At 39.1% G+C, this 22,814-nt stretch overlaps 1 protein-coding gene across 4 annotated transcripts; it reads left to right on the top strand.

The window, feature by feature from the left end:
• Positions 1 to 391: 391 nt before the first annotated feature.
• Positions 392 to 21,215, top strand: slc35a3b (solute carrier family 35 member A3b). Of its 4 annotated transcripts, none has more exons than XM_084732906.1 (8): positions 392 to 622; positions 14,247 to 14,496; positions 14,678 to 14,832; positions 16,040 to 16,162; positions 16,332 to 16,506; positions 18,972 to 19,090; positions 19,219 to 19,352; positions 20,399 to 21,215. In XM_084732906.1, the coding sequence occupies exons 2-8, from the start codon at positions 14,292 to 14,294 to the stop codon at positions 20,490 to 20,492; spliced, it is 1,005 nt and encodes a 334-aa protein (XP_084589032.1). In that variant the 5' UTR covers positions 392 to 622; positions 14,247 to 14,291; the 3' UTR covers positions 20,493 to 21,215. The 4 variants fall into 4 exon arrangements, with proteins under 4 accessions (XP_084589032.1, XP_084589030.1, XP_084589028.1 ...); XM_084732902.1 differs by lacking the exon at positions 392 to 622 and adding an exon at positions 5,454 to 5,645; XM_084732905.1 differs by lacking the exon at positions 392 to 622 and adding an exon at positions 9,937 to 10,017.
• Positions 21,216 to 22,814: the final 1,599 nt, after the last annotated feature.

Below are 22,814 nucleotides of genomic sequence, written 5' to 3'. Positions count from 1 at the left end.
TTGCACCTCATTTAACATTGTTTTGTCTGGTGGAGCCATTTTTGATTAAAAAATCTTAAAAACTTAAAAAATGACAAAAGAAAAACAGAAAAAAAATAAAGAAATGAGAATAAAATCCCTTTTCTTTGAATGTTGCTACTGATAATGTATTTAACATCAGCGGTTAAAAAGTAACTTTGAGTAGTTTTTTAGAAGAATACTTTGTACTTTTACTTGTAATATTAAGAGTAATATTCTACTTTTTCCACTGCTGATGATGTCAGTGGTTTATTCGGACAGTTACCATCAGTTTGTGTGAAACAGTGCAGCTTTCTTTCGTTTCGTCCAGCAGGTGTCAGCAGACATTTGGAGTAAAGAGGTCCGGCTTCTGTCGATCCATTCATCCAGGACAGAGAGGGAGAGACTCGCTGTCCCCGCTGTGGAAAATACCGCAACAATCTCTGTTTACAGCTGAGAAAGACTTTTCTGCGTCTTCGTCTCAGTCCGACTAAAAGAGACGGGCGGATTAACTTCACGAGCGTTATAATGCGCGTACGAAGGAGTTAAAAAGCAGAAGACTGTCCAGCGCGTGAGCGTCCGGACTCCGTCAATCCACGTCCTCAGCTGAGATTCAGTCCTACAGGTAAGTTACTGTGTGACGGACGGTTTGATGAAGAAAGTGAAGAAACAAGAGACTTCTGTTATAGTTATATCATGTCCTACTTCTTCTATCAATCTGTCAACTGTCAGGGACAGATTGATCAAACAGTAGGGGAGACCGGGGATGGAAGTAACACTTTGTTTGAGCATCATTAACTCAGTGGCTCTTGGGCTGGATCTTTTGAACTTTCATACGTTTATCTGACACGTATTTCTCTACTACAAACAAAAGAAAAACTCACTTGGACGTCTGCTACACCTCTGAGATTATCAAATACAAGATAAGAGTTTTGTGTAACAACTTACCCCACAATAGATGTAATAATGGGCCCTTATTTGTGCTTAAACCATACGCACAAACGTTTTAGGCACAAATCTGGGACTTGAATTTGTTTGTTCTGTGCAAACAAATGTAGAACTGCTTTAGACCACGTGCAACACACAGGTGATGACAGCCTGGCTCTCTTAGAAAACATTGAAATACACCTTTTAACTAAATGTAAAGCAGATCAAAATTGCATTCATGAAAAAAAAAGCTTTAATAGAAGTCTTGGAAGTGTTTTGATGGTTGATTTATTTGCCTTGTTTTTAGGTTTTTATCATAAAACTGTTTTTGTGTTAAGCATTTTATGAATGTATTGTGTTAGATTGTTCATTTAGTATTATTATTAAGTTAAAGTCCTTGCTGGATGTCATCACTTTCACCCTCACTTATGGATATTTCCAATAATTGCGGTGAATCAGGTTCTCCTTGTTCTCCATCTGTTTCCTTATTTTTCTCCTGGTCTGTTTTCCATTTTTAACGCATCAACTTAAATGTCAAACCATTCCTTTTTTTAACCCGAGACGCAGTCCGTTTCTCCTGGGACACAACGCACCATGCACCGCTTCGGTTGTTGCAGACTGAGGAGTTTTTATTATGAGTTGCAAAAGTGTTTTTTCTGGCTTCCTCCTCGGATGGCAGAGCAACGCTGTGTGTCTCCGCTACAGACTGAATTTGGCGAGGCGGTGCTGGTCTAAAGCTGATGAATCACAGACTTAAAACATCATTTCCTGATTATGTCACAGTGGTTACGCCTGATTCGGCCTGAATGTGAAGTTACAACGACCTCACCACTTTCTCTATGATACTTTAAAATGCAAACCTATTTCCTTATATGGAGAAAAGGGGGCGTGTCAGTTTGCAGATTGCAGGCAGCGGGTACAAGCCTGTCAGTTTAGAAAGATCCTGATTCACAAACACACACGGTGGTAAGAACAGACTTGGTCTGTGCACATGTTTCATGAATCACACGGTTAGTTTGTGGGCTCAGTAAGAACATTTCTACACATGTTAGTGCAGAGGAGGAACCCTGAGAGGTAATTTGATGAATTCAGGTCCAGTTTTGAGTAAAAGGAACCACTTAAAATGACAGAAAACACACTTTATGGACTGTATTCCTGAATGTGCGTGTGTCACATAAGGGTTCATTCACTGTCACTGCACCTCAAGCAGCTGTTACATACAGTAGCTAACTGTTTTAGCATGTGGGCCTGAAGTTAGCATGAATGCAAAGCATCGAATTAAACCGGAGAAACTGCTATTTTAGGTTTTGTAAGTCAAACTATTATATTTGCAATATAATGTAATCTTGGTTTAAAAAATAGGTCATAAAATCCACAGTGTTGCCGCAGCTCTTTTCTGACTGGTCAGACTGACAGCGGTACAACCACTGATGGAAAGAGTACTGAGAATCTGTACTCAACATTACTCGATTACAAGTAAAAGTACTGGTGTTAGAAAAATAGTAGAAGAAAGTAAAAGTTCTGGTCAGTGGTCACTTCTCCAAAACTGGGGTCGCAAATTTTCAGTTTTCCTTAACTGATGGTTGAAAATGCTAACAATTGATTAATCATTAATAAGATACAAAACCTAAAGTTTTTTCTCATTTTAACTTTCAGTTTCCTTTTTCAACAAATGGCTCCACCAGACAAAACAAAGTCAGATGCGGTGCACTCACTGCTATTTCTAGATTATTGATCAAATATTCATAGCTACAGTTTTAATTGGTGAAATTCTCGACACTGATTAATCGATTAATCGATTAATTATTAACATCCTAACTCCAAACATGTTCCTCTGTAGTGTTTAGGTATTCATCCATATGTCCTGGTTTTCATTGGCCTGTTTGTGATCAGATCACCTGATACAAAAATGCAAAAGACTGAAAGTAACTAAGTAGATTACAGTAGTACAGACCTGGAATTTTACTAATAAATGTATAAGTACCCCAAAAATGACTTAATTACTGTAACTTGAGTATTTATAATTAGTTACTTCCAACCCTTGTTACAGCTGACCCAGTGTTACGACTCTCCCCGGTCTCCCCTATCATTAGAGAGCAACTAATAAGCATCAGAGGAGCATTATTAAGGCCTCGTAGGCTGAACTGTCAACGGGTTAGACTGGTTATATTTCCATATTCAGAATCAGTCGACTCACTCCTCTCCTTCCCGCCTCCTGATGGATCCACATCCTGATGATGCTGTGAAGTTCAATATTTGCTCAAGTCGACTCCCTTTAAAACAAACGATTGTTTGTGTGACACAGATCAGTCACCAGACCGCCTCAACCCTCCACACCCAGGTTTTGATTCTTCTTTCTATTTTTTAATTTTTTAACCGCATTTCCAAAATGTCAGCAGGTTAAACCTGAAACATCTATGCAGTTTGACCTGTTTGTCCCACCAGTGTTGTGTTACCTTCTCCTGTGTGTGTGTGTGTGTGTGTGTGTGTGTGTGTGTGTGTGTGTGTGTGTCAGAGTGAAGGCCACGCTTAAACAAATGTCCCAGAGGTGGAGCAGAGCGCGGTGGACGCCCCACCCTTCAGACACCTCTTTCTTTTGAGTCTTTGTTATCTGATGCTGCATCTGCTTTAGAAGAGTTAAAAAGAAAAGGTCATGTTCTGCTACATCTGCACCTTGATACGGGTTCTGTCACATTACCTGGGAACCTGGTGCCGTATTACAGAAACCTCCTAAATTACAGATCTTATCTTAATGGCAGGGGTGAAAGTAACTAACTACTAATTCTCAAATTACTGTAATTAAGTCGTTTTTTTTTTTTGGAGGGGTACTTGTACTTTTATGAGTAAATTTTCAAGTCTGTACTTTTACTTGCACTTAAGTATGCATTACGTGATGTAATCTACTTAGTTACTTTTAAAACCATCTGCATTTTAGTAGTCAATAAGTTGATGATCACAAAAGGACCAATGAAATGAAATGACAATGAAATACTAATGAAAAACAGAACTGAACGCTGTGGCAGCACACACTCGGAGTGAGGATATTGATTTTAACTGCTGTTAAGAATCTAACCAATTAAAAATGTATTCATTGATATTTAATCCACTGGTTTTAGTCTGATCGATCAGACTAAAATGAGAAAAAGTTGTGGAAAAAAGGTGTTGTGAGGCTTAATGTTGTCTGTAAATAACAAAACCTGTTAGACAACTGCTGATTAAAGTTAGGCTGAGATTTAGTCAGAGACGACAGTCTGACGCTGCTGTAGTGTAACGTGACTGAACTTCACACACACAAGCTAAAGTTAGCTCTCCATCAGTCGTATCCTTTTCAGGAAGGATGTGGAACCACAGATTGTGATGGGTTTGTATGTTTGTTTGCTACACAGCAGATTTTTGACATTTCCCATCTCTCCCACTACATGAATGAAACCATGAGTTTTTTCCCAGAAGAGGCTGAGCCGTGCAGACTGATGTACTGCCGGTCTGATGTTTTGCTCCGACACAGTGGAAGCAGATCCACAGAGACTGTGTGTGTTTTCTTAACCTGCTCTCTTTCTTTTATCTCCCAAGTTATCGTATATCAGCCTCTATTTAAACTTTTTAAACTCAGATTTGATGCATACGGTGGCGTGTTCTTTATATTATGACAGTTTTCCTAAAATTCCTAAAAATATAAATTTATCACCTTTACAATATTGCAATATATTGAATCATAACCCTTGTATTATGACATGAGATCACCAGATTTCATATCATATGAAAGAAACAGCCCTAGTAATATGTACGTTGATGTTGTCCAATGTCAAGTGTCTATTTGATTTCATGTGAGACAAAACAATATACAGGAAGTAGTTTAGGTTCACCAACTTATTCTTACTCAATCTAACTCAATCGAAGTCACACTCTTGTGAAATAAACTGAAAACAAAACTAAAAACATAAAGTTTTGGGGATCTATAATCTTTTGTTGAAATAATTTACTTGTGATAGAAAACTTTGAGTTTTAGAAATGAAAATGCATTTCAAAAATTGTTGAGTAAACTCATTAAAGGGAAAGTGAATAATTGTCAATAACTTAATACTTTGATTTGCAACTATTTAGCAAATAAATTTTTTGAACTGAATGTTTTGGGTTTTTAAAATTCAAAGATTCAAGTTTATCCAAAGAAGACAAGTGAAACTTTTTAAAATTTGTTTCAAAACTAAAAAAAGAGTTTGAGTTTGACTTAAAGTCAAACATTTAGTGAGGACAGTTGCCTTGAATTTTCTCTCTTTTTTTTTGTTGCAGTGTAATGCTGTAATGTGCGTGTGTGCGCGTGTGTGTGTGCGTGCATGCGTCTGCGTGTGCGTGTGCTATGTTACATAGTAACTGCCGTCCGTTCCTGCCTGTCAGATCAACATTCTCAGGGGCTCATATAACATGTCTTACATATGTCACTGAGATGTCGAGGTACAAAGACATCAGTTTTCTCATCGATGCCACGCGCTCAGAATCTATTTCTAGACTGGAATCTGAACGGCGTCTTTCATGAAGAGCAACAGTTCTGTCAGGTTTCACAGGGAGGAAACATTCCTGCTGTCAATTATTTCATCGCCTTTAGTTGCAGGTTGTCATCCAGATTGTTTTCAGACCTGAGGCGAGCAGGTTGTGTCAGACCGATAGAGATGAAGACGATTCCTAAAGAGTGGTTGCAGTTCTCAGTCCGACAGTCTGCTGCACAGGTTAGTGGATGAGGGTTTTTGTGCGTCTCTGTCAGGGCCTGGGAACCGTATTAGACAGTGAATATATGTTGTAGTGGAAGGAGGCAGGATCATTTTAAAACTAAGCCCTGATGGTATGAAACATCTGGAAAAAAAAACATCTGTGTTTAAGAGCCACACTCATCATGTGTGACAGGTTTAAGGCTGCCGAGTTGGTTCAGTTTCTTCTGTGAAAGAAAGTTTGCCGCTGGTGTTTGGATCTCTGTCACACTCAGAGGAAGTGTGATTCATGTTGATAAAACATTTTAAAGCTACAGTTTGTAACTTCTATAAATATCTTTTTGTTATGTTACCTGAAGCTGTCACTACATCCTGACAGTCATACTTCAGACAGATAATAAAGAGAAGGAAATCAGGTTCCTCTGGCTCTGACTTTTGCAAGAATCCACCCACGTATCCCCGTGAGCAACCAATCAACCAATCAGAGCCAGCTTCCAACCTCAACACTGATTTTTTTTCTTTATTATTTACATAATTTAAGTGCACTCCTTTTATTTGGCACGCTGTCGTTCTGCTCTGCACTGCACTGTAAAAAGTTACACAGGAATTTTGTGGAATCAACTAATATTTTATCATTAATTTAACAAGAAAATACAAGTATAATTTATTCATGTTAATTAAACTTAAAATTTTAAATTTGTGTTTTGACTTGAAATGAGTTCAATCAACTCAATTAATTAAGTTTCCAAAGAAACACAATCAGCATATTAGCAGACTTCCCAGCATGCACTGTTCTCTCCAGAGATCTTTGATGAAAACCTTTATTTTTACTTTAATAACAAAAGCAAACATAACTCACCAGCGGACACAGACAACAATAAACACACAAAAACAAAACAACTTAAAAAAAAAAAAAAAAATCAGTAAAACAAAATCACTACACCAGAACCAGACTAAAAATATAACAGACCTCAACTTGTCTTTTCAAATTCAGTTAACTTAAAGGGACAGTTCACCCAGAAACAAAACTTCAGTCATTATCTACTCACCCTCACGTCAAGTTGACTAAAAGATGTTTTTAGTCTGAATCTTCACTGTAGATCTCGGAGCCACGTTCACGTTCACATGCACACTGTCTGAACTGTGTGTGTGTGTTGTGACGGTGTACAAATGGCACGTTGGGATTTTAGGTGACTTGGATCACACCTGATAACCTTTAGGGGCAGGTGGTGTAACTGCAGCTGACTAAAACTGTAGTTGGATCGAAGTATAAAGCAGCATAAAATGTACAAGTACCTCCAAATTCTACTTAAAATGTTCTTAGTTACTTTGCACCGCTGCTCTGTGGTGTGTTTTTGAACTGCTTGTGCTAATATGACCTGTTTTATTGACACAGATATCCCAATGTATGTGATATTATTTACTTCCATTTTGACATCTTATAACTTTTATTTAATTATTCCTTCTTTCATTTTGCTGCACGGCATCTGTTGCTTGAAATCAGAGGTTTTCAAAACGTGGAAAAGGCTAAATTGTATCACAGTTGAACACTTGAATGTCTGCTCACCAGTATTATTCCTATACTTCTGCTTTCAGAGCGAGTTATAAATTAAGTTATTACGACTCAGCGGCAGGCAAATATGTAATATGATAACACATAGATGAGGACAGCCCTGATGCTGATCAAACTGCCACAGACACTCAACAGCTGAGCCGAGACAGAATAATATTTCTGTTTGACGTAACTTTAGACTACAACAAATACAAAAAAAATGGTCTGTCAGTGCATCGGCTCAGCACAGTGCAGTTTGTGTGTGCATTTAGTGGTGAAGCTCGTCTTTAGTCGAGCTAGACAAGTCTATGCAATCTCCTTTTGATAACTGAATAACTAATGTAATATTTTTTCACTTCCATTCACCTGCCTTCTCTGAAACTGTTTGGAGCCACACCAGGGAGGAAAACCTCTTCTTTAAAGAGATAGTTGGGAAAGTTCACTGTTTTTTTCCCCACTTTCCCGGAGTCAGAAGCTAATAAATGTCCTAGAACTGAACTTTTTTTTGTATTTGATGTAGTCTGGATTTATGCAAAACAGCAACATCAGACTATCTTTGTTACAAGTTCAACTAGGAGGACCCAAATGCAGACAACAGGAGGCAGAGGGGAGAGTTCAAAAGATATTTAACTAAAGAGCAACAAAAGCTTACATGAATAACGAGGAAGAGTCCAAAATCCAGACAGGAGAAGAAGAAATCCAAAAAAATCCATACGGGGGAATCAAAAACTCAAGCAAACAGAACTCCAGGAAACACCGACACAAGACGAGACAAGACGAGTATGAACCCACAACTAAAGAGGACAAGACACAGGATTAAAGACAGGGAGGGGAGGATAACAAGGCACAGGTGAGGGCAGTCCAAGACAGGTGAAAATAATTAGTGATCACAAAGGGCGGGAAAGTAAAACCAAAACACACGAGGGAGGGGAGAAACTACCAAAATAAAACAGGAAATAACCAACAAAATCCAAAACCATGACAATCTTGGCTCAATTTCTGAGTATCTATGAGATCAAATTACATCATATTGATCCCATAGACATCCAGGAATTGAGTGAAACTAAGCAAGTAAAATAAGGGGAGGCCCTTTATCTGAGGGGAGGCCACAGTCTAACACTTTGAAATCTACCTTGTATTACAAAAAACAGTGTACATGGCCTGAACGCAGGTGACTGGAATAATGCAGTTTTGAATGCAGCACCACCCACTAGAAGTTAAAATAAATGTTTGGCGGTGTGTGCACGATGAGTGTGTAATGACCGAACCACCAGAGGGAAGCTGCTTGTGAAGAAGTTTAATATTCCTGCAGCTGTCTCAAGTAAATTCTAGTGTTTTATAAACAGCTATGAAGATCTGTGCTTCGCTGGCAGCTGAAAATTGAAGTCAGTAGTGTTCTTGAAAATGAGATTGTTTGTTTTGTAGGACACACACACACACACACACACACACACACACACACACACACACACACACACGCGTACACAAACAGAGAGGGATTGTGCAGCCATGCCCCTCTGCTGAGCAGAGCTGCTGCATAAGGAGGTCAGTGTGTTGAACACACCACACCTCTTCTTCTGTCAACACCTTTTTGGCCTTCGTGGCTTGTTGTACGTGTTCTTTTTATTACACTGTAAAAAGTTTATTTCAGCAGTAGCTGAAGTAATCTAATGTTTTGGATGAGTCCCATTCAGCTTTCTGCTTTTTGTGGCTCATAACAACTTGAACTTCTGCTGTTCTTATTTCAGTAGAAGCACATCAGTCGAGGTTTCTCTTAATATCATCTGACATCATGATGTCCACGTTTTTTCAAGATTTTCACACGAAAGTTTATTTTTCTCTTGGTGACTCGGAAAAAGGTTACGTCTAATGCAAAGCAAAATAATATTTTGTATTTAAATAATCTGTTATGTTACCTAAAAAATAGGTTAAATTGTGTTGTTTAAGTTTTAGTAAACTAGTGAACGAACCCAGCTACCGTTAAGTCAGGCTCACGTTAAATCCTTCTAACATTAACGATTATATTAATTATATTTAACAAATTGATATAGCATACTAATAGTACGCCTAGTCGCAACATAAATAAATAAATAAAGGTGCAGGTCGGCACTAAACATTACTACTACTACTGCTACTACTATTACTACTACTACTGCTAATAATAATAATAATAATATAGTTATAATATAATACAAAATAATGTAGAGCAACAGATAGCACCAATATATAATAATATTATAATAAATTATAATAAATCAATGTAACTTGTTAACATGATTTGAAAAAAACTCATTTCATTTCTGTTACTGGTTGAAGTAATTTTTTTAAGTTGGTCCAATAATTCTCTCTTTTTTTTTTCCAGTGTAGAGTTTATATGACCATGTTATGTCACAGCTCAGTGGACTTTGTCTCTCAACTTGTCTATGAAACTGAAAGAGCTCCCTACCACATCATTCTCCCGCACAAACCAGTTTACGTGTCTAAAATGAAGAGAATAAAGGTTTAACAGGAATGCAGACTGCGTTATCGGGAGTCAGATCTGGGTGCCGGTGATGACAGAGTGGAGATTAGCGTCAGTGTTAGCAGAAGCTTGTTAATTACCAAACAATGCAAACAATCCACCTGAGCTGTTCACACGCCTCAGGTTTACCTTTGAACATCAGACAGGGTTCCTCTGTCTCTCCGTCCTTCTGTGCGCGAGGATTTTTTAATTTCGGTGCGTTTGGATGAGGTAACGAACTGGAAGTGGCTGCAGATAAGATGCTCCTGTCAGAAAACGTAAGAAAAATGAATGAGGAATGTCAGTCTTCCAGCCCTGAGGACACTTCAGTGGTGAGACCGGTAATACTGTCAACTTAATTACTCATGTATGACAGGTTATAATGTGACACTAAACCTTGACAGTGGGCTGTGCACTTGTTGGTGTTTTGTTGAACTGTTTCAGTAAAAATGTCAAACTTATTGGCCATTGATGGAGGAAGTGTTCAGATCCTTTTCTTTAGTCAAAGTACAAATACAACAGTGTAAAAATATAATCAGTTACAATAAATCTATTGTGTGTATTCTTCCATTATTGTTTTTTTAATACTGATGCAAAAACATGTTCTGCTGCTCATCTTTGCTTTTTTTTTTTTTTTTTGTTGAATACTTGATTATTTTATCTCCTCGTGCCTCAAAGAGTTAACTGCAACTAGAGCCAAGAACAATATTGGATTTATGGACCAATGATGAAATAAATTACAATATCGGCCGATATAAGTACATAAGTTATCACTGTCAAACATTTGTGACCAAGACATGTACTGGAGGCAGGATATTTTACTGTTTAACAGTAAATTTAATTCCTAAAAATGATAAAAAAAAAAAATAAAAAAAAAGAAGTTTCGCTGGTATTTTTTAATAATGATGAATAATTATAAAACAAAAAACACAAATGGAAAGTAAATATTTACATATATTAAACTTGAATAAAGAAAAGGGATCAAATATACATAAAATACTGCCTAAAAAAGCTTGTCTGCATTAAGTTTTATTATAGAAAGTTTCTATATTGGCATAAATCAGAAAACATATAACTCGATGTCGATATAGACTGATATAGCTGCAATATCGGCCAATAATATCGGTCTTCTGATGTCTGTCTGGCTCTAAATGAAAACTAAATAAATTTTTTAATTAAGAAATTTAGAAAGATTTGTACACATCTGAAACTAGACAAGAAACTCTGACCAGAAGTCGCAAATTAAAATTAATATTTAACAACAGACTGCATTTCACGAGCTTAAACGTTGTTTTAGTGTAAAATCTTAATCTGAAAAGTAACTAGCAGCTGTCAAATACATGTAGTGACAGAAATATAAAGGAACATACAAGAGAGCTGCAGCAATTCGATTAATTGATTGAAAGAAAATTAGTTGCCAACTATTTTATTCATTTCCAGTTTCTTAAATGTGAGGATTTGCTGCTTTTCTTTGTCATTTTATGGCAGTAAATCAAGAGTTTTGGACTCTTTGGACAAAAAAACGATGTGAAGACGTCACTTTGGGCTCTGAGAAACTGTGATGAGCATTTTTCACAATTTTCTGACATTTTAAATACTAAACAATTGATAAAATAAGCAACGGATTGATTGATAATGAAAATAACTGTTTGTGGCAGCTCTACCATACAATCGAAATAAATAAAAAGATAAAAATTGTATTCAGAATTACATTTCATTTAAATATCAAGATTAAGCAGAGAATAGAGAATAATGTGTGCCAGAATTTATTCTACTTTTCTTATAAGACTCAAATTTATTTTTGCAAGATCAAGACTCCTTGACTTGAAAATGTGCAGAACTAGCAGCAGATCATCATTAATCATAGATAAGACGTGTCATTTAACAGTTACAGTCACAGCAGCCATATTGATATAAAATAATGTGGTGAACACAGGTGATACTAATCAAGGCCCTGTTGCATTTAGTGTATCAGAGCCTCTCCAACATGCACAACAGCAGCACCCTGACTCTGAATGGAACGGAGCCTTTCATTAACACCTGTGTTTAATCTGCTGTTTCATATCAGTTTGGCTGCTGTGAAGAAGGTCTGGTTCTTACCTGTCAGCACTTAATGGGAGCTGAAAGCTAACCAAATATTATCTTAGCAATTTGTCTTTGTTCAAGTGTCCTGTGCAGAGGCAGAACCATGTTTAGTTAATAACATGGTTTATGGTAAAAACACTGAGCTGTAGTGCAGCTAGGACACGGTGTCAGGACTTGAGAAGCTCCACTCCCTCCAAATGGATCTCACAAAGATGTATGTTTGAAATGGGAAGGTGACAACACGATAATCTTGGTGTTCGTGTTGTTAAACGTTTTGATAACGCAGTTGCTTTGTGGCTGAAAGTGGGAAAAAGAGCATGGCCTTGTTTCCTTTTCAAAACTGGTGATTTTGCTACATTTCAGTGTCAAGCGAGGAGCTAAAATGAGGTAAATAATAACAGTAATTAACACCAAAACAAAAAAACTAATATGCAACCAATAGGCTCTTACACTGGAAAGGAACAGTTTGACATTTTGGGAAGAATATTTATTTGCTTTTATGTTTCTGTTAAAAAGTTAGATGCGAAGATTGGTATCACTCGCATGTCTGTACGTTATAAAACTACAATCAGTAGATGGTTAGCTTAGCTTTTGCATAAAAACTGGAAATGCAAAATGTTCACTGTCGTATAACCGTTATAACAGACCTTTCTTACACCACCTATACTGATACGATGCAGCAGGGTAATAACAGGTGGTACCAATGACACCAGTTAATGGCTCATGAGTCAGAGCGAAACTTGTTCTCATCACTACAAAGTCTGCTGCAGCTTTGTTCTCAACTTTGTTCTCCATCTCTGTTGTCTCTTCCTGTTCTTCTGTTGCAAAGTTTCAGAGCGACAGAGAGACACAGTGTCCCTGTAAGCAACGTAGAAGCAGCAGTTTCCTGCCTGAAGCGCACAGCGCGAGGGGAGACGGGGGGACGATGTGCTGCTGCCAGAGGAGCGCTGACTAAGATTAGAACATTTATTGGAATTAATGTCTAAATAATAGATTTGAATGGATTTATCATTTTCCAGCTGATGGTCTTAATAGCTCCTGTCGCTATAGAATATTTTGGCAGCAATAAAAAAAGTTCTGTGGGTACATGAGGGGTGACACACAATCTTTCAAAACTTGAAAACGCATTGTTTTGTGTCGATAATTAGCACAGGTGCTTTCAATCTCGCTTGCAAAAAGTGACTAAACACTGACCTGGATATCGGCGGGGACATGTCCTCACCGTCCCAACCCAAGTCTACGGCCTTGATGATTTCTATATGAGTCAATAGATTTTAATCTGCAATGGTGGTTGTTAAACATGAAAAAAACACAACTCCTGTGATTCCACACGACTTCATGATGTCATCAAACTACATGTTTTGTTTTTGTTTTAATGTGACAGAGATTCACTGACAGACTGTTCCTTTAATTCCTTTCTTTCTGTGGGTGGAAGACTGACTCGAGTTTAGGGAAGGTGACAGCTGTTTTCAACTTTCAGTTGCACCATAAAATACACGTTATTCCCCCTGTCGCCGTCATTCTCGTGGCTGGTCTGATCTTTGTTTTATGTGCTGCAGGACTGCAGGTCCGCCTCAGGCTGGACTTCACCTTTCTGTTTAACTATCCTTTAACCACTGAGGGGCATTCCTGACCATTCTGCTCTCACTCTCTCCTCTCTCAGACTCTTCATACTGACTTTCAAGGCACAGTTTTTATCTTAATTTTGTTATATTGTACAGATTCCCAAAGATGTACTGTAAAAACTTTTAAGTTAAAACTATTTGTTTTAACTTAAAAGGGTTGGTGTCAACTGAATTTTAAAAGGCAAATTGAAGTAATTTTGTTATTAAAAGAAATATGCATTTGCAGCCAAATGAACTTGAGATTAATTCAGCTGTAGTTCATCTACACACTTTAATGCCAGCTAATGGTCAGGTTTAGTTTTTTTGTCCACAAAACACTGCTGGAGTTTCACAGGAAACCAGTGTTGCAGAATCTCCCAAACAATGGAAGTTAATGGTGACCAGTTTTCAAACATAAAAAAACAACAGAATGAAAACATAAAATGCCTCCATACTGCTTGTCCTGACATGCCAAGTTGACTAAAAGAAATGTTATTTACACCATGTTTTTATCCTGGATCTTCACTGTAGATCTTTAGCTTGGAGCCACGTTCACATGCACACTGTCTGAACTGTGTGTGTGTGTGTGTGGTGTGACAGTGTGCAAACAGCATGTTGGGACTTTAGGAGACTTGGATTACACCAGACGAGCAGTATGGAGGCATTTTATGTTTTTTTTTTTTTGTTGTTGTTGTTTCAGTATAATTTTTTACAGTGAAGTTCCTGCTCAAGGACACTTCAGCAGCTTTGCTCTTGCTGTATTGGACATGCTTCATTTGTCCCTGAGACTGGAAGACATTGGAGACAGTAAACAGGGGTGTGTCTCCATTCTCTGACCGACTCATTCTGTCTCTTTTTGTTTTTCCTTCTCATCCATCCAGAAGACTCCTCCGTCGTCCGTTGACTCGGACACTGAGTCCTCCACAATGGTCTTGTCCTCGTCGCACTCCTGGAGGCTGAAGTACATGTCTCTGGGGGTGCTGGTGTTGCAGACCACCTCGCTGGTGCTCACCATGCGCTACTCACGCACCCTGAAGGAAGACGGCCCCCGATACCTGGCGTCGTCCGCCGTGGTGTCGGCCGAGGTGCTCAAGATCATCGCCTGCACCCTCCTCGTCTTCATGGAGAACAGTGAGTTTTTCTCTGGTTTTCTTATTTTGGTCTATTTGCAGGTGTAGAATTACTGGGTTCAAGATCTCATATAAAAGCCCCCCAATGTTCCTAAGACTGACCATCAGACCCTTTTTGTCCCCTCACTCCATGGGTGGTCCCCTGGTTAAATTACTGACAGCACACTCTGTGTCACTGCCAGATTTCAGTGTGCGGGCGATGAACCAGCTGCTGAAGGAGGAGATTGTGAACAAGCCCGTGGAGACCATGAAGCTGGCCATTCCTGCAGGGATCTACACCCTGCAGAACAATCTGCTCTATGTTGCCTTATCCAACCTGGACGCAGCCACCTATCAGGTGACACGTCATGAATGTGCCGCTGGTTCAAGTTCACTGCATGTGTGTGTGTGTGTGTGTGTAGCATTGAACAGATTTCTGTAGGGTGTAGCCATGAATTTAAAGAACTCAGTATGTGTCCGGGGGAAATGTTTGGAGTTTTTTTATGCCTCTGCACTGGCGACAGACAAGCATTGTGTTTTTGTGATATCTCATGAATGCTTTGATGGAGTTTCTTCATGTGCCCTTGGACTCGAGGATGAGCTAACCAGATTTTGGTCACTGTGACCTTGTGTCCGTCCCATTCTCGTGAGGACGATATCTCAGGAACCCCTGGAAGGAACTTCACTACATCTGCCACACACCAGCTCAATCAGGAGGACGTCCAAAACTTTGAACTATTTCTTGGAAATGTCCGAGCTTTCAAGTTTTTTACTTTCACTCACAAAGCAACTGCTCTCTAACATGAACACTCTGAAAATGGTGCACACCGTTTTGCTATGGCTCCTGGATTGAATGGCACGTTTCCTCAAAACAGGGAACAACGGTGTGCAACAGGCTTAGAGACACATTTTCTCTTGTTTGGTGGGTCTTTCACCCAATCAGCAGCAACATGTATGCAAACACCACCGTATTAAAAAGGCATTGCAGCGCAGCGCGCTTGTGTACACAACAGGGCGTTAAGCGCAGCACTGTTTCTGTTTAAATAAACGTTTTCCCTGCAATTAGTCAGGGCTGAACGTGGCCTGAGATGATTGTGTTTTAAACCTCCCATTTCAAAAGTACAGTCTCAGAAGTTGCATATGAAGGCGGTGAAACTTCTCAAGTCCTGACACTGTTTCCTAGCTGCCCTTTAGCTCCGCGTTTTACCTTAGACCGAAGTTGTCTGTCCATATTATTTGTCAAATGGGCTTCTATCCGGACAGGACATTTTAGGGCTGCAAGATTTTTAACAAAGATCTAATGTCAATATGTGAAAAATTAAAATTAGATTATACATTTTACTGACCAGTACAGTAGTAGGGAGCCATTTATCTATGAGCATGGACAGAAAGTTTTGGTATCATGTTTCAGATTGTCAGAGAGAAAGAACCAAGTGGACCTGAAGCCAGGCAGGAGATGCAGGCTACTGAGCTTCCTGTGTTTGATATAAACAATGTTTTCCTGTCTTCTTTACATATCTGACGTGCCTTTCTTTCTGTCCGCGTTTGTGTTTTGCTCTGCACAGGTCACGTACCAGCTGAAGATTCTCACCACAGCGCTGTTTTCTGTCTCCATGCTGGGGAGGAGGCTGGGCTTCTTCCAGTGGCTCTCGCTGCTCTTCCTCATGGCTGGAGTCGTTCTAGTGCAGGTACCACACGACAAAGTACCTGAGAAACCTTCAAATACACAGATTTACCTGCCAGATGAATGTGTGTTTTCGTCTGTTGGGTGAATAGTCACTCATCAGGTGTTTTTGTCATATATGAGTTATATTATTCATATTTTAAATTCCACTGCCTGTGTTTTACCCTCTCCAGTGGCCCACAGAGTCTGAGGGTGACTCTGAGCAGAAGATCCTGACTGCAGGCTCTCAGTTTATGGGATTAATGGCGGTGTTGATGGCGTGTGTGTCCAGTGGCTTCGCTGGAGTTTACTTTGAGAAAATCCTCAAGGAGACCAAACAGAGCGTGTGGGTCCGAAACATACAGCTGGGTGAGGAACTGTGTTTGTTTTGTAGGATGAGACCACATGTTTTGAGTAAATATTGGTGTATGTATGAGTGTGTGTGTGTGTGTGTGTGTGTGTGTGTGTGTGCGCGCGCGTGTGTGTGTGTGTGTAAGAGAGATAATATAGAATAAACCATTTGTTAAAGTGAGTTTGACAGGCCCATCCTCCTCTCATACCAGCAAATCCTACTACCTAAAAATACTTGATAATTTGTAAAAGAGAAACCAAACAATTGGATTTCCTCTGTTTTGAAGATGTAAGAGGTGAGCAGAGTTAAGAAGTTTTACACAGACTTCAGTTTGCTCTTCTGGAGGAGTTCTCCTCAGTGTGTGAATGCGGGTGTATAATGTCTTCTGTGGCAAAGTTTGAGAACATTAATCCAAACTTTATTTGCATTGTCATTGCTTTCTCGCAGCCTCGCAATCCTGATTAATGGTTTTTATGGCCTTGAAAAGGTCTGGTTTTCCTTCCATAGAGGAGATAAGAAGTGACATGATTATTCTTTTTAAGGCTTGCCAATGAAACTGGGTTTGTCTGTTACCCTGAAATTCAAAGGCGTTTTATTTCTCTTGCGTTATGATTTGTTTGAGGTTACGTTTGGTCAGAGCAAGAATCTGGTTTTCCCTTTTAGAGGAGATGAAAAGACAAGAAACTCTCCAGCTGCACACCTCCACTGATTACCTGTTATTTGGCCCAATTAACCAATCCCCTCCCCTCAGGGATCAATAAAGTATTTCTGATCCTGATTTGACCCTTATGGTTTATGGCGTGTTATTAAATGGTTTGCAGCATCCTCAAACATATTTCAAAAGAGAACTATGTGCACAAATGAAAGGACAGGACAGTAAAAGTTTGCTTTAACAACACATTCTCACTCACTCATGAGAGGTTTGTCTTTTTTATCACCGGGGCAGAACAGAGGGCAGCGGGTTAGAAGGTTACAGACTTCCTTTTACCCTCTCTCTTCTTCTGTTGAACTTAATTCAATCAGCATTAAAACCGTGACAATTCACAAACAAAGCAGCCATTTAATGTGTAACTGATGTGTACACTGAGCAAAAGTTGTTGAAAAGTTGTGTTTCATACAATGTCTCTTTTTGTTTGTGTGTGTGCATGTGCATGTGTGTTACTATGTGATGACACACAAAGAATGACTGATTGGTGCTGGAGGTGAGAGGAGGAGTTAAAGGCGGGTTTATGGGCGTGGGAATGGGCGGGGCAGCTGTCAAACCTGACTAAACTATTACTTTCTCTCTTGTGCCTGTGTGTGTGTGTGTGTGTGTGTGTGTGTGTGTGTGTGTGTGTGTGTGTGTTTTCCACTCTCTTAAACCTTGTGTTCAGCTTCAGCTTTAACCTCCAATGCAGTGACATCTAGTGGCAGTCAGGCGTAGTGAAACTGTTGCCTGTCATTTCAACAAGAACAAATAAAAACCTCACTGGTAACCAGGAGTGGAAGTAACTAATTACAAATACTCAAGTTACTGTAATTAAATAGTATTTTTTAGGGGTACTTGTAATTTTATGAGTAGATTTTCAAGTCTGTACTTGTACTTAAGCAGTCATTACACCATGTAATCTACTTAGTTACTTTCAAATAAACTGTAATAGAATACTGAGTAAAAGGTGAATTACTGTCTAAACCTTTAATTTGCATTTTTGTTGCCAATAAGTTGATCTGATCACAATCAGGCCAATGAAAACTAAAGACTGCATTAGCACAGGTTTGGAGTAAAAATGTGAATGATTAATGATTAATCAATTAATCTGTATCAAGAATTTCACCAATTAAAACTGAATCCGTTAATATTTAATCTATAATCTAAAAATCGCATTAACTGTTTGGCAGAGCTTTTGCTGAATTTGGAAAAATAATGAAATAAAGGGGGAAAAGTATCTTATACATTATTAATAATTAATCAGTTGTTAGCATTTTCAACTATCACTTAAGGAAAGCCGAATGTTTGCAACCCTAGTTTGGAGAGGTGACTGTGACATCACGGCTGAAAGTAACTAATGTTTTTTGCGACAAATGCTTTGTACTTTTACTGAAGTATATTTCTAACACCAGTACTTTAACTTGTAATTGAGTAATATCTTAGTAATGTCATAATAGTTGTACTTGAGTACAGATTCTCAGTACTCTTTCCAACACTGCCACAACAATCAGGGTTCATTAATTAACATTATAGCGCTAATGCAGTAATAAGCATTAAATATCGATGAATTAAAAGTTAATTAATGTATTTAATGATGATTTACTAATGGTGTTCATGAAGACAATTTGTAAATGGTTGTTAGACACACTGGTAAACTTAACTGTTAATTAACCATTATTACTGCATTATCTAATGTTAATTAATATGTCCTTCTTGTAAATTGTTATCACATCATCATACCTTGCAGTATTTGTTAAATCAAACTTTTTTAAAACTTCTCTTTGTCTCTTTCAGGTTTGTTTGGCTTTGTGTTTGGCTTCGTAGGAATGATAATGTACGACGGCCAGAGGGTGAGAGAGTCAGGAATATTTCAGGGATACAACACGATCACCTACACAGTCGTTGTCTTACAGGTTTGATCCTCACGTTTCTGGTCATTCTCATTTTCTGATTTGTGTCCCCTACAGCTGTGTGTGTGTTTGTGGTGTGCATGTCTTAATGTTGTGTTGGGTCTGAGTTGCGACATGCTCTCTGTCTGCAGGCTCTGGGTGGGTTGGTCATAGCAGTGGTCATAAAATATGCAGACAACATCCTCAAAGGATTCGCCACGTCTCTGTCCATCATCATGTCTGCGCTCATTTCATATTTCCTGTTGGAGGACTTTAACCCCACTGGGTAAACACATACATGTTCATGCACACTCACACAAGGCTTAGTTTTGAGTTGAGAATAATTAATCTAGAAAAAAACATTTCCTTCTCTATTTTTAGCCATGCTGACGCTAGTGCTAGTCTGTTGCTCGGTCCACCACTATGGTAAAGACTGAAACATTAAAAACTATTGAAGGGATTATCATGAAATTTTGTACAGATGATGAGGTTCCCATGGAAGAAAACACTGATGATCCTTTCTCATTTAGTTTCATCATCACATCAAACTTTAAATTGTCATTTACTTTGGTTTATGACCAAATTCCTGCAAAATGCCTCAGCTGAACTTTGTGTTAAGTGCTAATTTGCAAATGCTAGCATGCTAACATGCTCACCCAAGATGGTTAACATGATAAACATTCGACCTGCTAAACATGAAAACATGAAACTTGACAATGTTAGCATTGTCATTGTGAACAGCTGATCCTTCCTAAGTCCCGCCCCTTTTCACTCTGTGAAAGTTGAGCAAGCTTGGTACCTGGTGGAATCTCAGTCAACTTTCTCCTTTCCTGTATCCTGTGCTAAGTTTGTCTGTGTTGAAAAGAAAAACAAATTTTGAAGATGGTTTAAAAAAATGCTGCTGGGTCACCTGTAAAAGCAACATGTATACAGTCACATTTAATCATATCAAAATGCTAACTAACTATCTTGCTAACTTACATTATGGAATCAGCAATGACTAAATTGGGGAGAAAAATGAAAATAAATAAAAATAGCACAGCCCAAACCCAACGTGAAAAACGTGAGAAACAACGCCCAACCCGACCCAAACCCGTTGGGTCCCATCGGGTTCAGGCACGGATCTCAAGCTCTAATCTAAACAGGAAATGAAACAGGAAAGTTGACCTACGTTCTGCTGGGTACCAAGCTTGCTCAACTGGAGCACAGAGAAAAAAGGGGCGGGACTTTGGAAGGGTCAATGTCAGAATTTAGCTCACGACATGAACTGAGTAAACAATTGTTTGTTTAATTCTGTTTTAATGCCTCTTTATTTTCTCTCTTTTATCCCAGTGTATTTTTCCTAGGGTCACTGCTGGTTATCAGTGCCACATTTCTTTACGGCTACGAGCCCAAACCTCCCAGCGGTAACCCCATCAAAGTGTAAACAGAGACCTCTGTGAACTGTGCTACCTGACAGAAGTGACGTCCAGCGCCCTAAACAGGCCAAACAGGACTCTGTGTACTGTGACACCGAGTTTGGCAGAACTGAATAATGCAGTCATAAAACCTGTCACTGCCAAACAAATGCAGGTGGAGACTGCTGAGACCGAATGTCACTCCTCTGTAAAAATGCTGCTTTGTACAAACATGGTGTTATTTTTTTTTAAAGTTCTTATACAGGAATACAGTGGAAGTAACTTGCCATGTCAACAGACACTGCTGCAGTAAAACAGCCACACTGATTTAACCCATGGAAACGAACTCTCATGTGCAAATCTGTGTTTTATAGTTGAATGTTTCAGTTGTGTATTTATGTGTCATGGGATATGGGAGAAAGGGGTGTTTTTACAAAACAAAAAGGGCATTAATGCTGCTGAGAGCACCCGCCTCATAGAGCATAAAATCCCTGACAGACCTTCCATCTAGTGGTGGAATGAGGAGCAAACTTGCTGCAAAGAGGAGGGGTTACCTCTGTTCAAAGATGCTGAATGTCCTTTTTTTTATATGAGATGAGATAAGATGGGATACGACTGCTTTGACCTTGCTGCTCGCAGTCTGAGTATTTCTATGAGAAGCGTTCGTTCTACTGTTATTTAAATGCAAAATAAAGGTCTTTATGTAAGAACAAATGAATAAATTAAGGCATCTTTTCATGCTGAAACAGCGAGCTCTGCCTTGATCTCTTTTCTTACTTCAAAGTGAAATGAATAGATAAATTAGAGCTGTAAGTGTGTATGCATGCACACGCTCTCACACACATATTAATGCATACACACACACAGAGCGAGGCACACCCATGAATATTTTGAACTGGGTTTTTTTTTCCTGTTCCAGTTGCAGTGCACTCAGAAACACCAAACCAGTCTCTATAGCAACAGATGGCTGAATGAGCTGCTGTGCCGCGACAAATGTAGACACACTGAATTAATATAACCTATTTTAACCTCTCTGAGAATTTTACATGGTAGTAACAGCCATTTTTATTCAACAATGTCCCTGACAAATAAACAGGATCGAGGCAGATGAACAAAAAAACACATCTCCCCATTATGCCAGTTTTTCTCCCACTGTTTTTTTTGTTTACACGGTCACAGATAATCTTTGCATAGTTGTGGATTTCAGAGTATATTTGGACGGAGACAGTGTGTGTGTGATGAGGTGGACAGAGAGGGGACAAAACGAGCAGGCAGATGGGAAGGTGAGGCGTGAACCTGGAGAGAAGCACAGATGGAGGATGAGTCATGTGACTCGTGCGTGGAGTGGCAGGCAGGGATTTGGACTGATCCCAGTATGAGCAACTGGACAGACCATAGCTATGACAGAGGAAGGCCTTCATCTGTGGTTATCTGCAGAAAGCCTCCTGCAAAATAATATACACTCAACAAAAGTCCCATTGATCATGAGCTGAAGTAAAAAACCTATGACTTCTTGTAATGAAATGCAAAATACACAAACTTTTACCTGATGAAGAGAGCTACTGTCCCTGCAGAGATTCACTGAGTGTACAGAGGACCATGATGACCATAATATTAACAGAAAGGAACTTTCAAAAATGTACATCATCACTTAAACGTAGTGGAGGTGGTCTGTTTTTTCTCTTTTCCATTATTGATTTCAGGTTGCTGTCACAAACAACATTTAACTACTATGTAAAATTTGAAGAACATTAATATCTCCATCCTAAAAGGAACCTTCATCAGTTACTGAGGGCCGCTGTTTAATGTGATCAATTATCCATGATGTCACTGTCAGCAGGCAACAGCAGACATGGTGTCTAGAAGGAAACCCCAGACCTGTGTGATCCTGCGAGTGTGAACATTTTGACCGAAACCATGAAAAATCTTGCGAGAGTCTTGCAAATTTGGGGTTCCCTTCTAGACCCAACCAGTGGAACCAACAGTGACGGACACGACGTGCCACTGCAGTAATGGCAGCGCCGCAAGACGGCGAAACACACAAAGCGGTCGCTGGATTTGTCCAAAGGGAATAGGAACATTCTGAGGCGGCGCCGCCATCTTTGGAGGTTTGCGTACATAGAAATGCATAAAGTACGCAGCAAAGACAAACACTTATTAAGAGAAGAGGCAAAGAGACGGTATATTACAAAACTGAGGTTAGTTGATCCTCACTAATTAGGAGACAGAGTTTGGTATAACCAGACATGTTACCTCCACAGCCCTGCGTCAGCCGCAGAGAGACACATGGTCAAAGGATTAGTTTTTTGGCCGGTGAGTGAAGGAAAAACTACCCACCACTTGCATATTTT

Source organism: Lutjanus erythropterus, chromosome 12 (assembly GCF_056507025.1).
Source record: "Lutjanus erythropterus isolate fLutEry1 chromosome 12, fLutEry1.hap2, whole genome shotgun sequence".
Taxonomy (NCBI): Eukaryota; Metazoa; Chordata; class Actinopteri; order Lutjaniformes; family Lutjanidae; genus Lutjanus; species Lutjanus erythropterus.
The sequence above is the reverse complement of the archived record's forward strand: the minus strand, read 5'-3'. Positions and strand labels throughout refer to the sequence as shown.

What these genes read in the sequence shown, in the direction of transcription:
- slc35a3b (XM_084732905.1), top strand. Translation starts at nt 9,937, where the DNA reads ATGCTCCTGTCAGAAAACGTAAGAAAAATGAATGAGGAATGTCAGTCT. An exon ending in ACACAGTCGTTGTCTTACAG is followed by an intron (nt 19,091 to 19,218) that starts GTTTGATCCTCA and finishes CTCTGTCTGCAG; the next exon opens with GCTCTGGGTGGGTTGGTCAT. An exon ending in GAGGACTTTAACCCCACTGG is followed by an intron (nt 19,353 to 20,398) that starts GTAAACACATAC and finishes CTTTTATCCCAG; the next exon opens with TGTATTTTTCCTAGGGTCAC.